Below are 19,803 nucleotides of genomic sequence, written 5' to 3'. Positions count from 1 at the left end.
GGGAAGCCTGGTGTGCTGCAGTCCATGGGGTTGCAAAGAGTCGGACAAACTGAGCGACTGACTTGAACTGAACCTGCCCCAGAAGTCTCTCATTCCCACTTCCAAATGACCAAGTTCTACTCCATTGCAGATGAATTCCATTTCAAATCCTCCTCCACCCAGAAGCCTTTCCTAGATATTCTGGCCCCTAAGTAATGCCAGTTCAGCCCCTACCAGGAAGGGGCTGGACATTTCCTGGGCTGAGGGCAGCCTAGTCTTCCTGACTCTGCTGGAGACATGAGAAGGAGAAGAGGACATTTCTGTTGGTCCCTAGTCCAGGCCCCAGACCCACAGGGAGCCAAGAGTATGTTCTAGATGTCTTGCTCCCAGAGGCTTAATGACTGAGTTGAAGAAAGTAGGACCTGATCCTTGGTGAGCACTGGTTAGTTTTGCCCAGGCAAATCCATACTTTGACAACATTTCTATTTGCAGGGATTCCAGTTATCCTGAAGCTGGGAGTGTGGGGAGCATGGGGAAGTCTAGATCCAGATCCTATTTCTGCATTTAGGAGCTGGCTGTTTGGGAATGAATACTACACCTCTCTGGGTCTCAGTTTTCTCATTTGTAAAATACCAATTGTCTCAGTTACTTGGAGGGTTGCTATAAAGTAGGTAATTTATGTAAAGTGACTAATGCATCAGATAATAGGTATCCCATAAATAGTAGCTCTTACATAGTGTAAATAATAACAGCAATGGTAAATCCCCAGCTCCACCAACTTCCTACTGTGCATCTTCGAACAAATTCCTTGTTTGTTCATCAGCTCCCACACCTGTAAAATAAGGATTATGGTCCAACCATTTATTTAATAAATAATTATCAAGTAACTTCTTATGTGCCAGGCCCAACTAAATCTGTCATTTAGTGTGCGTTAAGACATGCAGCACAGTGCCCAGTATATACTACGTGGTCGGTAAATGTCAGCTTTCTTCCGCAAGCTGCAGCTGGAGGATGGGACATAGGTGTGGGGGCGGGGGGAGAGGGGAGATTGAAACGTAGAAGGGAAACTCAGGAGGGGCACAGGTGGAAGGCTGCGCCTGCCCCGAACCCCCAGCTTCCTCCTTGCCCTTTCTTCCTTCAGTTGACAGGGCCTCATGTTGTCTCTAAGGGTACGGGATGGTGCTGGGTCTCTGAATAGTTTGCCACACTTTCCGTCCCTTGGTTTCATCAGATCACTTCTGTAGACCAGATCATCTATCCTTGCCTGGAAAACAGTGTCTGATTCTTAGACATGCGGGTACTGCCATGCGCCCGCTGCATGAAAGTGGCATCAGATGGAGGACCCCCGCCCCCACAAGGACAGAGCTGTCTCCTCACTAAGCTGATCTCCTGCCTCATGCTCCTTTCCCAGGGATCACAAGCTGGACCCACCGCCTATGGGCTTCTCAGCACTGAAACCCCACGCCCTTCCATTTTGACTTTGCCCAGCTCTCATCAGACCAGACCCTCACAGAGAGTTGTGCGTGTGTGTGAGCACCAGTAACATGAGACCTGGCATGAAGGAAGTCTGAAATAAAAGCTGATTGTATGAATGCTCTGCAAATCCCCTCTGCTAATGGTGCTCATTTGTTCATTCAACAAACATTTATTGAACCCATAATCCATTGGGTGCCAGGCTCTGTGTTGAGGGCTGTGACATTCAGGTTAACAGTAGCCAAGTTCTCCAAAGACTGAATGGCATTCACAAGCTTCCTGCTCCCAACGCTCTCACTCACACAGACCCACCTGGGTCCGAGAGCTCCAGGCCCTTCCCTCACTCCCAGAGACCAGAGCGCTGGCTCCACCATGGATTTTGACAGCAGTAGATGTTTTAGTGCCGAGTCACTGACTTTAGGGTCGAATCCTGGTGCCATAACCCATGCTGGGCCCTTAGGCAAATTATTTAACTTCTCAGAGCCTCAGTTTCCTCATCTGGCAAACAGGCATAAGTAACAATTCTTATCTCATATTTGCCGTGAGGATTTAACTAAACAAACAATACATAGAGCAACACTCAGTGCACAATGCATGCTCGATGAACGTGGACTATTATCATGACTCTACACTGTATCGCAAGTGTCTGCCCCTCTCTGCCTCCTCCACAGCACGGCTCAGCACAAGTCCAAGCACACAGGAGGTGGTCAGTGGGATCAGATCTCTTGCTAACAGGGAGAGCTGATGGGACATTCTGGGTAAGGAAACCCAGAAACTAGCAAAGGGACTTCCCTGGTGGTCCAGTGGCTAAGACTCCCCACTCAAAATACAGGAAACCAGGGTTCAATCCCTGGTCAGGGAACTAGATCCCACGTGCTGCAACTAAAGATCCCACGTGGCTTCCCTGGTGGCTCAGCGGTAAAGAATCCGCCTACAATGCAGGAGACACAGGAGATGGCTGGTTAGATCCCTGGGTTGGGAAGATCCTCTGGAGGGGGAAATGGTGACCAGTACTCTTGCCTGGCGAATCCCATGGACTGAGGAGCCTGGTGGGCTGAAGTTCGTGGGGTCACAAATGGTCAGAAGCAACTGAGCACACATATCGCCACAGACCTGGTGCAGACAAATAAAAAATAAAATAAGAAAGAAACCAGCAAAGGCATGGAGGTGGGGAAGGACAGGGAGGGACTGTGCCCGGAGGAGCATGAGGGTTGAGGGGGAGGTCTTAGGGTGCTGTGACTGCTCAAGGACGGGGAGCTTACTACTTAGAAGCAGCAAGTTCTGTGGCTCAACAACTCGGTTATAGCTCTTTCCCTAGGTGGCCACATTCTCCAGTTCAAGTCGTAACAAAGTCATGGGTATCCCACTCCACTGGCAGCGAGGTCCAGACTGGATGTGGCATAGTTATGAAGGAAGTTAGGTCATCTGGGGGGTCTTCTAGATCAAATACCCATTCCCCCCGCCTTTTCTAGGACACCCTCATACCTCTGCCCTATTTGAGGCAAGTAGCCAGGTGATGGACCAAGGAACGGGTCTGGCTAACTGAGGGCTGTTAACAGGGACCACATGCAATCACAGAAAGCAAGAGTGAGGGTGGGGAAGGGGCTCCCAGGCGAGGTCAATGCCTTACTCGGGACTCTCTCAGAGACCCCTGGCTCTGGGTCTCAGTTTCTTCCTTGGAGAAATGGGTACTATTGTACAGGTTTCTTTTCCTTGACTGTTGTAAAAATGAGAGACTGTAAGTCTGAAACCAATCTTGCCATTGGAGAAGAAAATCAAATGTTGGAGGTAGCACTGGATGTCTTTCTTCAGAGCTAGGTGTGTCCACACCTGGGGTGAGGTGGGGCTGCTCTGGATTGCCCCCTCCTCACTGTCAGGGCAGAACCCAGCTGGCCCTGGGTGCTTGGCATTCATCCTCTGAACCAGGGTTCCATCATTGATCAGCTCCAACTGCCTGAGCATTTCCTGGGTCTGATAAATGAGTTTAGACCCCAGCTTCTCAGGCCTGGGCCAGGAAGAGCTAGCCACCACCCACCCGCCTCCAATGCCCCCTGCCCGGATTGCCACTCTGGAGGCTGCACCTTGGCTAGATCCTTAGGGCTCTGACCTTAACCCTGGGCCTGAGGGGAGATTCCCATACTGCAAAGCAGGCAGCCTAGGCCTGGCCCATCTCATCCTGATCGCATCCTCAGCACCTGTTCCACGCTGGCCTGCACAATCTCCATCTTCCCCATTGCTGGGACTGCACAAGCGCAGCAGGTGCTGCTAGGTTGCTCGTCAGGCCCTCTGGCCCCCCACAAGAGGAGCAGAGATTCCTCCTGACAGGTGGGTTGTGAATCTGTCTTAATTAAAATGTGCAGGAGGGAGGTCCCCAAGGACTGGTGTCCTTACCCCCCTGCTCTGAACAAGGGGCAGCGAATCAAGGTACTGTGGGGGACAAAGTGAAGCAGTGACCCAGGGATAGCTTCCAGTTGATGGAAGTGGCTTCTCTGCCCACTCCAGTCAGGGCTCCCCACCTGGAAACCACTGGAATCTGGGTGGGGGCTGCACTGACCACAGGGCATGTCCTGTACCCTGGCATTTACCAACTGCTTTCACATCCCCCGTCTTGTCAAAGCCCCGTAGCCCCTGATGAGGTAGGTGAGGACTATCAGACCTATTTTATAGATGAGGCAGATAGGCTCAGAGAGGCAAATGAATTTGCTCAAGGTCACACTGCTGCTAGATGACAGAGCTGGGTATCACCTACATGCTGATGGTGGGGAGGGTGGCACAGGCTCTGTGACTTTGGGCCAGTTACTTAACCTCTCTGAACCTCAGTCTTCTCATGTGAAAAATGGGGATAGTGATAGTTCCTACCTTGTCAGATTACTGTGAAGATTAAATGAAATAATGCTGTAAAATGACCTCAGCGTGGCCTGGGGGCCTACTCCATAAATGTGAGCAATGATTATGATTATTATCCCAAGGGTACTCAGATGCTGTCCCTGTGTAGGCTACACTCCAGGTAAAGCCCTGTTACCTCCAGGCTCCCACCTTGTCTCTGTTGGTGTTGCACAAGACCTGCTAAGCTGGGCTCAGGGTCCAGATGTGGAGAAGCAGGGGCAGAGGGGGGCTGCAGGACTCCTCTCCAAGCTCCCTGCCTGGGGAAGGGGGCCAGGAGTCTGTCTCTGGCTCTGGTTCACAGCCCCACGGCAGTGGCTGCCCGCTTTCTCACGTGGACCTCAGGTCTGCTCAGGGCCAAGCAGGGACTGGCTGAGGCTCTCCTTGAGTCTTTCATCTCTAAAGGTCAAGGCTGCACATGGAAGCTGAAAGGATTGGGAGTGGTCCAGGTTCTCAAAACAGACCTCTGCTCAGCCCAGCCTGGCCCTCCAGGGTCTGCAGGTTTCTGAGCATGGAGGCCCAATCATGCTAGTGTCTTTTTCCTTCTCTGTGTGCTGGGCAACCCTGAGATGGGAGAGGGGGCAGGATTGGATGCACCCAGGTAAGGGAAGGAGAAGCAAAAGTCAACCACGGGGTAAAAGGCATAAAAGGCACGGGCGTGTGAGTGACCGGGCCCAGCTGGAGTGACGCCACCCCCAGACCCTCGGTCCTGCAGTCTCTTCCAAATCACCGACCACGAGCCCTGGCCTCGGACCTGCAGCTTGGGAGCTCGTCTCTTGCTCACGAATCCCCTTCAGGGCAAGGCTCAGACTGTTAGCCAGCCTCCACCACCGTGCTCTGCAGGGGTGGGGGTGGAGGTCCCAGGTCAGACTTCCCCTTCCTCATTTCTACACGTTTGGACACCCCCTTCAGGGGTCCTGCCGTGAGAAGGAAGGGAGGGTGGTTCTGGCCACGCTTCCTGGGAACTAAGAGGTAAGCAGGCATCTCGTGTCCAAGATGAGCTCTGTGAAAGCCTTGGGGCCTGTGGGCTGGATCCTTAGCATTTTAAAATTTTATTATGACTGCGTTTGTTTAAATATATATATATATATTTATAGCTCTATGTGCCCACCGCCCCCCAGCCCCTCCCCAGCCCTAGTTTTTCCCCTTGGCTTTCTGTCTGGTGGCCGTGTAGGGCAGCACCGTCTGCGTGCTCTTGTCCGACACCGTTTGGGTACTGCTATTCCGTGTGACCCTGCGGGTCTGCTCAGGGACCGAGGTGGGGCCTGAGCGGCGTCCAGTCAGAGGAGAGCGCCTGGGCTTGTAGGGAGCCGGGGAGGGCTTGAGGGGGCCAGCAGGGGCCTCTGTGTGGGGAGGCTCCGGGGACAGGCCCCCCTCCTCCTCTGCGGCCTCCTCCTCGACGTCCCCCTCCTCGTCATCACAGCACAGAGCGTGGTAGAGCACTTTGTCGCTGAACCGCACCCTTTCCCGCGTCCCTGGGGTCCGCTGGGGCAGCTGGCCCTTCACAGGGCCGGCACTGAAGGCCTCCTCACTGGAGGAGTCCGGGGTCTCCACCCGGGGCCCGTTGGGGACGGGCAGGCCGCCGTTCATGAGCCGGTAGTCTGGGCCGGCCCCCGGCCGGGTTGACTCGGGGCCGTCCACGGAGTCTGAGGGCGTGGAGATGTCCAGGAAGGAGCAGAACTCCCAGCTGTCCGAGAGGATGTCGGCCGTCATAAAGTCCAGGTGGCCCAGGTCAAAGGGGCCGCCCCCGCCTGCCTTGTCGCTGCTGGAGGTGCTGCTCACAGTGGCTGTGGTCCAGTCATCTGGCTCCAGTTCAAAGTCGAAGTCCGAGGTTAGTTTATCGATCTGGCTCACCACCTGGCCGGGCAAGGGGAGAGGAGTGAGGGGCCAGCATCACCAAGGCGCAAGTGTGCCCTGTCCCAGCCTTGGCTAATGACCCTACAGGACACAGGTGGACTTGAGTTCACAGGTTTGCTCGCCCTGTTGAGGGCCAAAGCTGGACCAATATTAACACAGCTGGTTCAGGCCATCCGCTTGTTTTCCACTCCTCAGTGCCTCTGGGAGAGGGAGGGTGCCTTCAAGCCCTGCACCCCATCCATTCACACACAGCCCCTCCTGCCCCAAAGCCAGCTGCTGTTCTGGGGGGCAGCCCTAGTTCTCAGAGTTGGATCTTCCTTTGATTGGGGACCATTTGAAACAGGGCTGAGAGATTCCAGCAAGTCCATTCAGTGGCAGGATGAGCAGCCCACCCACCCTCAGAGAGGAAATTAGATGTGAAAACCGCACAAAGACTGCCCAGGCTTTCTGAAACATCCTGGACCGGCCTCTGCAGCAGGTCAGAAACTGGCCCCATGGGTCTCCACCACCCCACCCCTACATAGATAGCCCCAGAGCCTCCTCTCTCCTCCCTTTCCCCACTGCTTGATGAGTGGAGATCAATCCTGGCTTGTGGGGGAAGGAATAAAGCAAGCATTATTTGGTAAGCAATAAGAAAACCATCCATCCTGGGCCCAGAGCTGCTTGTTAAATGCATTTGGGCTGCAGAGGTCAGTGCACCCACCAGGTCCTGCCCTGTACAGGTGGCCCTGCCTCAGGATGGCCCCACGCCGAGGCCAGGTCAGCACAGACACCGGTGATGAAGACAGTGAGGGGGGAAGGGAGACCAGGCAGAGACACAGGGAGAGGACAGAGCAAGGGGAGGATAGGAGATGCAGGCCGGAATCCAAGCCAGCAAAACAACAACAAAAACAAAGCCGAAGGACCAGAGACCTGGGGACAAAGACAGATACAACGAGTCATCAGGCCCCGGAGGCAGCTCCCAGCCCTCTCAGAGCTCTCTCCCTGGGGTCGGAGCGGTCAGTCAGTTCATTAACTAAAAAAGTCCCTAATTCAACAAACCTTTACTGAAGACAAATGCTGTCCAGGGATGTGCTAGGTGTTCGGCAAGGAGCAGGGTTGGTGAGTGCTCCAAAGTACAAGAGGAAAGCCAGGGTGAAGATGGCCGGCCAGGAGCCCGGCTCGGTGGGGTGTCCGCCTCGTCAGGTGTCAGGGGCTCTGACGCCAGAGACCTGCTCAGTCATTTTTCCTCTCTAGGTCTGTTTCTCAATCTGTGAATGGGGAGTTGGGTGGCTTATCTATCTCCAAGTTTTCTTCCATCTGTAAGGTTCTAGGACTCTGTGCTAAGAGGACTTGAGACACTCTTTGGGGGAGTCAGTGCCTAGGGATGCCCACTTCCCACAGCCCCAGACTAGGGGTGGAAGGAACTCTTGGCAGAGGCCTGTGGAAGAGCTGGGAGCATAAAGACACCCAAGTTCCTGATTTGGACATCAAATGCTCTATGTGTCTTTGAGTAACTCACATAACCTCTCTGGACTTCAGCTTCAGTCACACCAAGGGGGTATGAGAATCCCGGCCCTGCCAACCTCATTAGAACTTCCTGGGGAGCAGTGTGAAGCCATTGCTCCCAATGCCCTAGGGCTCTCTGGGGGCACTGGTGATAAAAGTGACATCATCTCCCAGCTCTGAGCACCTACTACGTGTCAGGCTTTCCACCCACGAGATCATCATGGCCTGGATGTATAGATGACAGGCCCAAGCGACCAGTCACTGGGGACCTGAGATTCCTGCCCCCACCAGCCCTGCAACACTGCACACGGCTCAAGTGCTGCCATGATTTCTGGGCCTGGACAGCCAATGCGCATAAACTCCATCCTCCAGTCCGGTCACCCCTTCTTATGCCCTCCACTGCCCAGAATGACTCCTGACCTCAGAGAAGCTCACATCCCCCTGAAACCTTTGTGTAAACCAAGCCCCATCTGAGAGCAAGTGGGAGCCCTGGCCTCGAGTAGGGGCTCTCAAACCCAAATGCACAGAAGTAGGGGCTGTATATATACACATAACTGATTCATTTTGTCATACAGCAGAAAATGACACAACCGTGTAAGGCAATTATACTCTAATGAAAACAGACAAAAAACCCGGATGTGCATCAGCCAACTCCCAGTGTTCTATTCAGGGGGTCCTGGTGGGGCTCGAGAGGTGCATATCTGACAAGCTTCGAGACGGTTCTCCTGCTGCTGTTGGTTCAGGAACAGACTTGGAGGACTACTGGTGTGGTGGACTGGACTTCCCAGGTGGCACAGTGGTAAAGAACCCGCCTGCCAGTGCAGGAGTGACAGGAGATGGCAGGTTCGATCCCTGGGTTAGGGAGTAGGAAATGGCAACTCACGCTAGCATTCTAGCCTGGAGAATACCATGGACAGAGGAGCCTGGTGGGCTACAGTCCATGGGCTCCCAAAGAGTCGGATACAACTGAACATGCATGCAATAGGCCTAGCAGACTGGGGATTTAAGCTGGCGAAAAATAGCAGCCCAGGCACTGCCACCCTCAGGAAAGGCCCTGCGCCTCTGGGACAGCCACACCCTCTAATTAGATTCCCCTGATCGAGCACTGCTGCTGAGAGTCTGCTGCTACCTGAGGGTGCGAGGATGACGGTAGGAATCTGGAGTCAAATGACTCGGCTGTGAGCTCACAGGGTTGGCTGAGGCCAAGCCCGGCCCGAAGCTGGGTTACTAATCCCCTGTGAGGAAGATGCAGGGTCCACAGAGCAAGAGCCCTAGAACCCTCAGATCAGGACCCTCTCCGTGCCCAAGAAGCCCTTGCCAGCCCCCTGCTCAGGAGGCCTTCAGGTTGGGGCCCTTCCCCTTCTCTTTCAGAATGCCCTTCTCTGCTTCCATTCTGGGAGAGTGGAGGGAAGGAAGGGAAGGAGGGCTGGGCTTGGGTCCCAAGCCTGCCTCATCTTGGCTAAGAGGTTTGAGCGGCAAGTGATTTCCCTCTCCATATCCCATTTCCTCCCCTGTAAAACAGGATGACACGCCTCTATTCGCCAGATATTAGAGATGCAATAGATAGGAATGTGCTTTAAACTGCAGAGTCTGCACAGACACTTAAGAACCTGGGCTCTGAAGCCAGACGTAGGGTGCAACCTCACCGCTTACAGGCTGTGTGACCTTAGCTCAGTTACTCAGCTTCTCTGGGCCTAAATGGCTTCATCCAAGGAGAATTCTAGTAGTACCTACTTGATAAGGCTCTGGTAAGGAGTTAATGACTTGATGCACAGAGAGCACAAAGAACAACATAGACCCCCAATATCCACTGTGCACCTGTGGGTGCTAACATACGGCCAGGCCCCTGGCATCCAGTCCAAGAGCAAACACGAGTCAGCTCTTTACCAAAGGAATGCCACTGTAACACGGACACTTCCAGTGCCTGTGGCAGAATAATGGGATATTATTAGACCTTTCAAACTGCAGCACACGGGTGGCACCTATGTTCCCTCAAGTAAAGCTGTCTACAGACAGTATAGGAGAAGAAATACTACAGGTCAAATAGCTGAGCCTCACAGGCAAATCTTGGTCTGCTCCATGGGTGAGACATGTCACACTCACCAGATGAATGACATAAGTGAGGGTTGGAAGGGAGTGACACGCCGTGGGGACCCAGATGGTATGCAGGGGGGCCCGGGTCAGCCCACAACCCCTGCTGCCCATCCCCGGGGCCTCATTTCACGGGGCCAGTGTGGAAGGCAGGAATGGGGACAGGTCCCAGGCTAACTGCCTCTCTGCTTTGGCTGTCTTGAAATCTATGATTTCTCTCTGAGATTTAATAATCATTTTGCCTACATGTAATTTGGGATTGTCTTGGAGTGCAGGGAAATAATTATATACACAGAAGGAAAGAAAGGGGAAGAGAGAGAATGGAAAGAGAAATAGAAATCACAGAACCACAGACCCTTGAAGCCAAGAGGGCCTGGAGCCACCATTGAGACTACCTTTCTCATTGTGCTTGCTGATGAGAAACTGAGACCCAGAGACCAGGAGTTGAGCTGAGACTGGAAGTGGAAGGGAGTTCAGAACAGGAAATCACCTGCTCTATGGGGGGCAAGAGTAAACACTAGATAGGAAGGGCAGGGTTAAGGGCTGCAACAAAACCTGCTGGGTCCCAAACCCTGTCCCTAAGGGTGTCCACAAACCATGTTCTGATCATGGCCTCAGCTACCCCCCTGAACATGGCACCCATCCAGTCTCCCCACTGACAGCGACTTCCAGTCCAGCTCCCTTTCCATCCAAGGACCTTCCTAGTCAGCCACCAGGACTACATCACCCATCTGCTTCCAGCTCTTCCTGGCTGCCCAAACTCCTGAGCCTCCCAAACACAATCCAACACCAAATCTGATCACAGGTCCTGTTTTCTCCAGCAAGCAGCCTCCAACCCTGCCAGGCCCACCAGCCCGACTCACTCCACAGAGCTCACTTGTGCCTCTGTGCCTCACCTGGCATGTCTCCTTTCTTTCCTACTCATTCCCTCTTGCTTCCATAAGGAAGTCTTCCCTGATCCCCAGTTGAAGACAGGTTCCCTGTGAAAGGATCTCAAGGCACCCCGCACCTCTCCTGATTTTCCAATAGTTCTTGCTGCTACCATTTTATGTGTACATGTGACTGATGTCTGTGACCTCACTAGACAGGAAGCCCCATGAAAGGTAGGACTAGATCTGTCTTGCCCACCACTGCAGCCCCAGTTTAGTACAGGGATTGGCACATTCTTTACAGACACAGCTTTTGACTAGTGCATGAGTTCAGAGAGAAGACTTAATAAAAACCACTTGGGGCTTCTTTTATGAGAAAAAGTTCCACAGTCTTAGACACCCCAACATTGCCTGCCCTAGCCCGCCTCCACCGCTGGTTGAGACCCCTCTCCACGGAAAGCATGAATGTGTTCCCTAAGGCCTCAGGTTGAGGACCCAGGGAGCCCTGGGACCCGTTTATCCCCTCCCTGCTCACCTCTGGTCCCTTCAACTCTCTTGACAAGCTGCTACTCCTTCCCACCCTCCCAGCTCCCTGGGCAGCTGGTTACATAACTGGGGATTCTGCATTATTTATGATCACTGATTATTTTTTAATTCTTGATTATGTTACTTATTGTCTTCCTGGGGGGCTGTGGAGTTGGGGAAAAGGGGTGGGGAGCGAGTTGACCGTGATACATGATTCTCAACCTGCAATTTGGCCTAACTGGCTAAGGAGCTTTGTGAATCTGCCCGGAGGAGGAGAAAGGGAAAAGGGAGGAAAGGAAAAGGGAGGAAAGGAAGGTGAGACAAAAAAAATAATAAGAAAAAATCCACACAATTCTTGCTGAGCTGCGGGTGATGGAACTGACCCACTTTGGCACAGCTCTGTGGTCCCCAGCCTCTCCTGCTCCAGCTGCCTCCTGGCTGGGCCACATTTATGTCATGCCTGCACAGCCCTTGGCTTCCCTGCCACCTCATATGCAGCGCCTTGCCCAGGGGACTGCACAATCACCATCGGGCTTGTTCCCCTTCAACACTGGATGGGGGATCCTCCACCACCACCCCTGGCTGTGAAGGGTTTGTGCCCATCCCTCCATCCTCCTGAGGTGTTCAGGCCAAAGTGGGCAACTGTGCCCTTAAGCTACGTCCTACCCAAGAGTCAGTGATGATGTGAGAGACACTAGTGATCAACACAATAAGTACCCTTGAACCCCGATATGCTGAGTGACATCTTGGGGAGGGGGGAACTGAGGAGGAGGAGAAGGCCAGGGACCTCTTCAAGGTAAGCTCAGCACCCAGGAGGCCAAAGGCAAGGCCCTTACCCCTGGCCTTTGGGGTTCCCAGTTGGCAGGGATCAGGGAGAGCAGGGGCTTCCCTGGTGGCTCAGCTGGTAAAGAATCCACCTGCAAAGCTGGAGACCTGGGTTTGATCCCTGGGTTGGGAAGATCCCCTGGAGGAGGGCATGGCAACCCACTCCAGTAGTCTGGACTGGAGATCCCCATGGACAGAGGAGCTTGGTGGGCTACAGTCCATGGGGTCGCAGAGTTGGACACAACTGAGTGACTAAGCACAGCACAGGGAGAGAGAGCAGTGGGGAGGCAGACCCCCACCCAGAAATACAACCAGGAGATTCCTGGAGAGCAGGTGGGATTCTCCCTGAGAACAAAATCCATATTCCATACCGTGGCCTGCAAGGCTCTGTGTAACCTGACTCCCTGTTTGACCTACCTTTCTGCTTTTCTCCTCCTAGTTCACTCCACTTCAGCTGCACTGCCTTCCTTGCTAATCCTGAAAACACCAAGCCCATTTCTTCCCCAGGACCTTTGCACAGGCTGTTCCCACTGCCTGGAAAGCTCATCCCCTAGATACCACACTCACTTCCTTCGGCTCTCAGTTCAACAGCCATCTTAGTGGAAACACTCGTCCTATCCCATCACTGTCACTCTCTATCCCCTTTCCCTGCTGCACAGGGGTGGGACTGCCCACTGTCGGAGGTAATAAAGGTGCCAGCCAAGAGGTCAGGGTCCTGACTTTGACCTCTCTGATGATAGCTAAGAAGCAGATGCGATTCTAAAAGCCATACATGGAATAAGGAGCAGGCCAGTGCTTGAATATTTCATTAGTAATATCTAACAAATACGGAGTAAGTTTTGTGCCCATCGTTCTGCTAAGTACTTAATATGTAATACACATTTAATTCTCATCACAACCCTGAGGCTGAGGAGTGGGATGGGGAGTGTAAAATTTATTATCCTCATTTACATGGAAATGGAAGCACAGCAAGGTAAAGTAACTCTCCCAAGTTTACACAGCTGGGAAGGGGGCAGAGTTGGATCTGAACCAGAGACATGTGGCTGCAGAGCCATGATCTTGGCCCTGAGGCTGTGCTCTATCTCTAAAGTAAGATCCATAGAACTTTGAGGAGCTTAGAGAACCCGCTGGGACTGGCCTGGCACTCTGGCGTTTTGGGGAACCTAGGGGGGCTGAGGGCTAATTAAAGATTGACCATTACATCTCTCTGCAGCACAATTTTAGCTTTCAAAGTATTTACATTCCTCACCTCACTCAGTCCATTAAACTACTCTTCCCATTCATGGGACAGAACTTGTTCCTCATCACCTGGGAGGCCAATGGGAGAGCTGCAGAAGGGTTTGGCAGGGCAGGGCAGGTATAGTACGGGAAACTCCAGACCCTTTAGGGAAATGAGTAGGTATTGGCCCCCTTTCATGTGTGCATGCTAAGTCACTTCAATCATGTCTGACTCTTTGTGACCCTAGGGACCCAAGCCCCCAGGCTCCTCTGTCCTTGGGATTCTCCAGGCAAGAATACTGGAGTGGGTTGCCATGCCTTCCTCCAGGGGATCTTCCCGACCCAGGGATTGAACCCATGTCTCAATGTCTACCTGCATTGGCAGGTGGGTTCTTTATCACTAGTGCCATCTGGGAAGCACGTTGGCCCCCTTACCCCATGCCAAACCCCGATGAAGTGCTAAGATAACACTGAGATGCAAATGATCATCATCCCCGTCTCAGAGATGAGCAAACTGAGGCTCAGGGGCCTGGGGAGGGAGGGCTTTAGTGTCCCTCATCTTTCAGTGAACTTCAGGCTGTATGCTCAAGAAGGGGAGGAGAGTCTGCCATGAAGGGTGGTGTCCAGGGCTGGTCAAGAGAGCAGCAGAGAGAGGATGACAGAGGTTGATACAACTGAGCCCTTTCTCTCTGCTGGCCTTGCTTCTTAGTCCAGCATCTCCTGCTACTCCCAGCAGTCTTGCTTGTGAATCTTGTCTTCACATCTAAGTACTTTCCCTCTCTGACATGAGAACCCCATTGGTGAGCTCTGAGCTGGTACTGCCTGGGGAGTAGGGTGTGATAAGGTGAGGAAGCCAGTGTCTGCCACTGTCTTGACCTTGGGCCCACCCACACCCCCAAGGGAAAATGCCACACCGAGCTTCCAAGGAGAGGCTGACAGATCATGGGTTCCAGGGAGCAGGGGGACTGCAAGACTTTACTCCAAACCCCGCCTGAACCCAGTAACCCCATTCCTGACAAATCCCATCCTATAGGAAGTTGGCTATGGCATCTCTTCCTCTGTCTGGGCCTCTCAGAGCCTCGCCTGCCTTCTACTTCCTCTGCTCATCACCTCATGTCCAGACCCTGCCTGGTGGATGGGGGAGCTCTGAGGCTTGGCCCCTCTCCCAGCTGGGTGCCATTGGCAGCGGGCAGGCAATGGCATACGGGGTAGACTCTGGTTGCCATAGCAACCTGCCAAAGTCTTGGGTGGAGGCACATGGCCTACAGGGTGTATGGGGGGTGGGGACTCATCTCTCCCCATCCTAGCTCAGGCCTCTGGGCTGCAAAGCCTGGGAATCTGGAGCTCTGCTGTTTGAGACATGGGAGCCGGTGAGTGTGTGTGCTGGTAAAGAACACGTAAAAGATTCGCAAATGAACTGTCGCACTTCTAAGCTCCCTGCCTCATCCCTAAAGGGTACACCTCAGAGCATCACAGCACGAGCATAAAGTGCCCCCTCTAGAAGGCCCCTGTCAAAATGCAAAGACAATCATTAGTACATCTGCTGAAGCCCCAGCATAGGCATCAGAAACTTGAGTTCTAGGCTTAGTTCTGCCACTGGTAGGCTATGTGACCTTACACAAGCCCCTGTCCCTCTCTGGCCTCAGTTTCTTCAACAGCAAACAAACAGGGCTAGTCTGGATGACCTGTGAGATGCCTTCAAACTGTGGATGGCTACATAGCAGGGGAAGATGAAGGTAGGTGCCTGGAAGATGCTCAGTTGGGAGGAGGCTCTACGCGTATCAAAGCTGCCTCCCAGCTTCGAGTCAATCCTGGCTCTTTCTCAGCAGGCTTGCTGGGGCATAGGTCCCATGCTCCTCCTGCCGAGGACGGAGACTTTGGATAGTTTCCATGACCCTGATGGGACCACAGAGCATCTGAAAGTTGGTGGGGGGGCAAGTCAAAGTGGGAACTGCAGTCCTCTGGACCACTGAGGTTGGGAGAGCAGGGGTTGCTCAGGGGCACCTGGTCTTTGATCTCCAGACTTATTCCTCAAAGATGTTTGGCTTAGATTGCGGCCATCCCAGTCCATGGGAAGAAGCACCACCACTTCTCTCTGTCTGCAGCAATAGCCATTCCTACCTCCTGAGAAAGGATGCTCCATTAGGCTGACCCCAGGTAGAGTGGTTGCCCTGTCCAACCTCTGCTTCTGTCCCAGCATCTCTACAATCCCCTCTGCTCTGAACATGACTCCCTTCAAACACCCTCTGCTCCTTGGTTCTCAGGCCAGGCTGGAATGCCACTTTGACAGTCGGGAGTGGGTCTGCCACCATCACCTCCTCTTCCAAACCCTCTGAGAACCCCCATATTCCCCACACAGCTGGCTGGGGAGAGCTCAAGCCCATAACTCCAGTTCAGTCACTCTCCCTGCCATCTCTGCAGGGACCCTGGTTACAAGGAGTTGAAATTTGCCTAAAGCCCACCTGGCTGGTGTAATGGCACCCAGCGGGCAAATTCAGGCCAGCGGCTCAGAACGCTGGTCATGCATTTCGGGCTCGAACACAGCCCAGGGGGCAGGGCTGAGGACATGTGAATCTCATTACCCTGGCGATGTGGGAAGTGGTAATTAAACCGGCTCCGCTTAGAGAGGCAGAGAGGGATACACATACCAGGATCTCTCGGTGACTTTTCAGCCTTGGCGGAAAAAAAAAAAACAAACCATTCGGAACCATGGGACAGGGATGCGTCCTTCAGAGGAGCTCCCTGCCCCTGCCAACATACACAAGAACGATGATATCCACTAGCAGCTCCTAGACCCGCTTTGGGCACAGAAGGCAAAGCCGGCTTTCATTTTTCCAGGTTCAGGGTTCTAAGCATCTGTGTGATCTTCAGGGAATGCTCAGAGCTGGGACTTGAGTGGTAGGGACTATCTCAGTAAAGCCACCCATGCTCTCCCAGTGCCCTCTATAAGCCAGTCAGCGTCTGGGAGGCAGATGGTGGGGTCAAAGGTCAGCTTGGGTCCCAGAAGACTGTCTTCTACTAAGAGGCTGTGGCGGGATTCTGTCTTTTATTGGCCACCATGGCAGCTCTGAGCCATGGGCCCACAACATGCTGCCTAAGCAGTCCCTGGATCAAGGAGGCCCCTCCAGCCCTGGGGTACAGTGACATCTTTAGCAAAGCAGATGTGGGGAAAGGAGAACAAGAAGGAAGTGCCAAGCAGAGTAACACAGGTGCATACAGCTTTGCTCATGCATGTGTGCATGCACACACACACACAAACACACACATGAGTATGTTTTGATGCCAGGCCCAGGATACCTGGCCTAGGGGCTGCCCAGCCCATCACTCACCTCCCTTAGCTCCTTGGCCACCTCCTTGAGCTCTCGCAGGATGTCCTCCAGCTGCCCGATGACCATCTTCATGCGCTGTCGAATCCGCTCCCGCTCGCCACCACTGCTGGGGTCGTCACTGGGCTGCCCGAGGTCCGGGGTGCCCCGAATGTTCATCCTTCACCACGTGGCCGCAGGCCTGCCCATGCTCCCCCCAGCCAAGCACACGCTGCGTCTGCCTCCACGGAGCCCCCCTCAGCCGGGCAGAGCTCCACATCTTAACGGCCCCCCAGCCCACCCTGGCCCTTGGCGGCCTTCACCCAGCCCCGGTCCCCTGCCACCACCCCACTCCTCCACCTCTGGGTGGAGAATGGGACACCCAGAGGGAGACAGGCTGACTGAGGGGGTCAAGGTGAGGACACAGGAGGGCAGGGGGAGGGGCCGTGGGTCTCAGGAGTGGCTTCCAGGACGTGAAGTGCCTGTGGGTATGCTGAGCTGGACACAGAGGCAGGGGGATGACTCTGCAGGGACTAAGGGTAAAAGGTGCCCTTGGGATGGACAGAAGGCAGCAGTAACCCCCTCACAACTCCTAGGCAATTGCAAAGGCCGAGGTGTCAAGATGCAACAGACACCTGCAGAAGGATGGTGGCCAGGGCCTTCCAGATGTGAAGGGGGCTCCAGATGTGGGTGGCTCTGGGAAGGGAGCCGGCTTGGAGGAGGGCAGCCCCCTGCAGAGAGAGCGAGCCTGGCGTCAGCCTTCCCAGGCTGCAGCACCAGCCGGCAATGCAATGCCGCTGCCTCCCTCCTCACCCGAGCCTGCACCCTTCCTCGCTGGGGATTGGAGTTTTTTTGTTTGTTTGCTTGTTTTTTTCCTTTGTGGGGAGGGATGGTGGAGGCAGGTGCTCTAGCGCACAGCCCCTCCTCTAGAGAGGAAAGAGGGAGCCCCTGCTTTAAAAGCATAAGTCCTCAGCCTGCCATGGGGCACCCTGCCCTGGCTCCCGCCACCCCCACCCAGGCCTGGCCCCGCTGGTTCACTGGAGGGCCCCTCCAGTCTTCCTCGCTCGCTCCTAGTGCCCCGGGGATGCTCTCGTTCCCAGCTGGACCTTCCCTTCCCCAGCCCCGCCTTCCGTCAGAACCCCCACTCCGCTCTCGGACTCACCAAGGGTGGGGGCACCGACCTTTCTTCCGAGCAGCGTCGGGGGCCAAGTCCCAAGACGAGGTTGGGGGCCCCCAAGGCTCCCTAGGGCGGGCTTCTCTCTCTGGACCCTTCGGCCCCTGGCCTCAAGGAGGTCCTCAGAGCCGCCACCAGAGACATCTGGGCGGTGGGAGGGGGCGGGGCCTCCACGCTCCAAGGAAGGGGGCCGGAAAAATCTCCGTCAACCCCCGCCGGGCTCCGGTGGGGGGGAATGAGCAAGGTTCCTGCGGGTCCGGGGCTCCGAGGCCACAGGTGACTCGGGCACAGGGCGACCGAGGCGACGCCGGGCCGGTCCCAGCGCGCGAGCCAAAGTCGGAGGGATTGGAGGGCGCCGGGATCCCCTCAGCCCACGCCCGGTATTCCCCGGGCTCGGCACCGTCCGGGATCCGCTCTGTCCAGTCCAGATCGGCCGGCTCCGGGCTCCACCGTGGTCTCTGCCCTGCCGAGAGTGAGCTGGCACCCGTGGGCGCCCGGGACACGCTCAGTCCGGACCCAGAACGACCGCGCTCCGGCACCTGCGGCGTCCGGAGCGGCCGCGAGGGTCCGCTCAGCCCAGCCCCGCGGTCCTCCCGGGGCGACAACGCTCTCGCGGCTCAGTCCAAGTCCACGGTCGGAACGGTCCGGAATCGCCGGGTCCCGGGGGGAGGGGCGATGTTGGCCGTGGGGACCCGGTCTCCTCCGGGCCGGGCCGAGAGCGCGCGGGGCAGGAAACCCGGCCGGGCTGGGTCTGGCGGCCCGGGCGCGGGCGGGAGGGGCGCCGGGCGGAGGGGAGGAGGCGAGAAGAGCGAGAGGAGGAAGCGAGGCGCGGGGAGGCGCGGGGAGCCGAGGGGAGGGGGCGCGCGGCGAGCCTGGCGGGCCGGGGCGCACCGGGCTTGCAGCCTCCGCTCCGCCGCCTCCCGCCCGCTGGCTCTCGGCTCGCCGCCTGGCCAGCCCCCGGGCGCCGGGTTTGCCGGTGGGGCCACCGGGCGCCGGGTCTGGCTGGGCCTCCCTCGGCCGCCTCGCCCCGCCCTGCCCCGCCGGGCTCCGCGGGCCTGGGCCCGCTCCCCGAGCGCCGCGCCGCCCGCGCCCCGGCCGCCCCCGGCCCGGCCCGCCGCCCCCCGCCGGACTGGCCGCCCGGGCGGGCGCTGGCTCCCTCAAAGGCCGCCCAGCTGGCTCGGCTCCGCTCGCCTCGGCGCTGTAAGGGAAGGGGCCGGCCCGGCGCGCCGGGAGGGAGCTTTTAAAGCGACACACACGCCTCCCAGCACTGAGCACCGAGCGCGCGAGCCGGGGGGTCTCGCCACCAGGGCGACGAGGAAGCGTCCAGCGCTGACGGGGCTGGAGGCGGACTCTCCCGAGCGCACTCCTGTTGACCTCGGGGTGCGGAGGGGCAGCGGCTAGGGGCTTATTCAGTTCCTACCTTTCCGTAAGCCCCCATTACCCCTGCCCCCACTGCGGTGCGCTCCGGGCTTCCCTTTCGGCTAAATTTCCCGCATCAGACCTTCCTCCTTCTCCCTGTCATACCTCAAACTACTCCCAGACATGGCCTTAAATCAGATTAATTAAGGAAATGCAATACCGACGACATTTGCTGAGCACCTACTGTATGCCGCCAGGCTGTGTCTGGGCTGGATGGAGTTGGAGATTCCGTAGATGGATGAAAGAGATACATTAGACACGGGTCATTTTGTTCAGTTCCTTATCCATTCACTCAACATTTATTCATCACCTTCTCTGTACCAGACCCCACGCTAGACTCTGGGGTCACGGGAAGGAAAAGCAGCATTTCAGGATGCTCACAGCTTGTGGGGACATTCCTGAGTAAACTCACAGGTGGTAAATGCAGAGCAAAGGCAAATTCTAGAAGCAATGATGGGGGGGGGGGGGGGAGGGCAACCCAGCCCAGCGGCTGGCAGGCTGTCCCTGAGGCAACCCCTGAGCTGAATCTCAAAGGAGAAGTAGGAGTTACCCAGGTGACTGTCAGTGTGGAGGAGGTGGGGGTGAGCCGAGAGCAGAGACTCAAAAGCAGAAGTGAGGGGAGGCGGAGTTTGAACCAACTGTGGCCTTTTAGAGATATTTTGACAGCTCTGTGGAAAGTGGATTAGAGGAAGACCAG

General features: G+C 55.6%; 1 protein-coding gene across 2 annotated transcripts; it reads right to left on the bottom strand.

Annotated features, from left to right (window-relative positions):
* Positions 1-5,368: 5,368 nt before the first annotated feature.
* Positions 5,369-18,743, bottom strand: INSYN1 (inhibitory synaptic factor 1). Of its 2 annotated transcripts, none has more exons than XM_006061432.4 (3): positions 17,676-18,743; positions 16,538-17,244; positions 5,369-6,192 (listed from the first exon to the last, which is right to left on the bottom strand). In XM_006061432.4, the coding sequence occupies exons 2-3, from the start codon at positions 16,691-16,693 to the stop codon at positions 5,470-5,472; spliced, it is 879 nt and encodes a 292-aa protein (XP_006061494.2). In that variant the 5' UTR covers positions 16,694-17,244; positions 17,676-18,743; the 3' UTR covers positions 5,369-5,469. The 2 variants fall into 2 exon arrangements, with proteins under 2 accessions (XP_006061494.2, XP_044781281.2); XM_044925346.2 differs by having other exon boundaries at positions 17,695-18,743.
* Between the last annotated feature and the right edge of the window lie 1,060 nt (positions 18,744-19,803).

Source organism: Bubalus bubalis, chromosome 11, assembly GCF_019923935.1.
Source record: "Bubalus bubalis isolate 160015118507 breed Murrah chromosome 11, NDDB_SH_1, whole genome shotgun sequence".
Taxonomy (NCBI): domain Eukaryota; kingdom Metazoa; phylum Chordata; class Mammalia; order Artiodactyla; family Bovidae; genus Bubalus; species Bubalus bubalis.
Note: the sequence above shows the minus strand (reverse complement) of the source record. Positions and strands in the feature narration are given on the sequence as shown.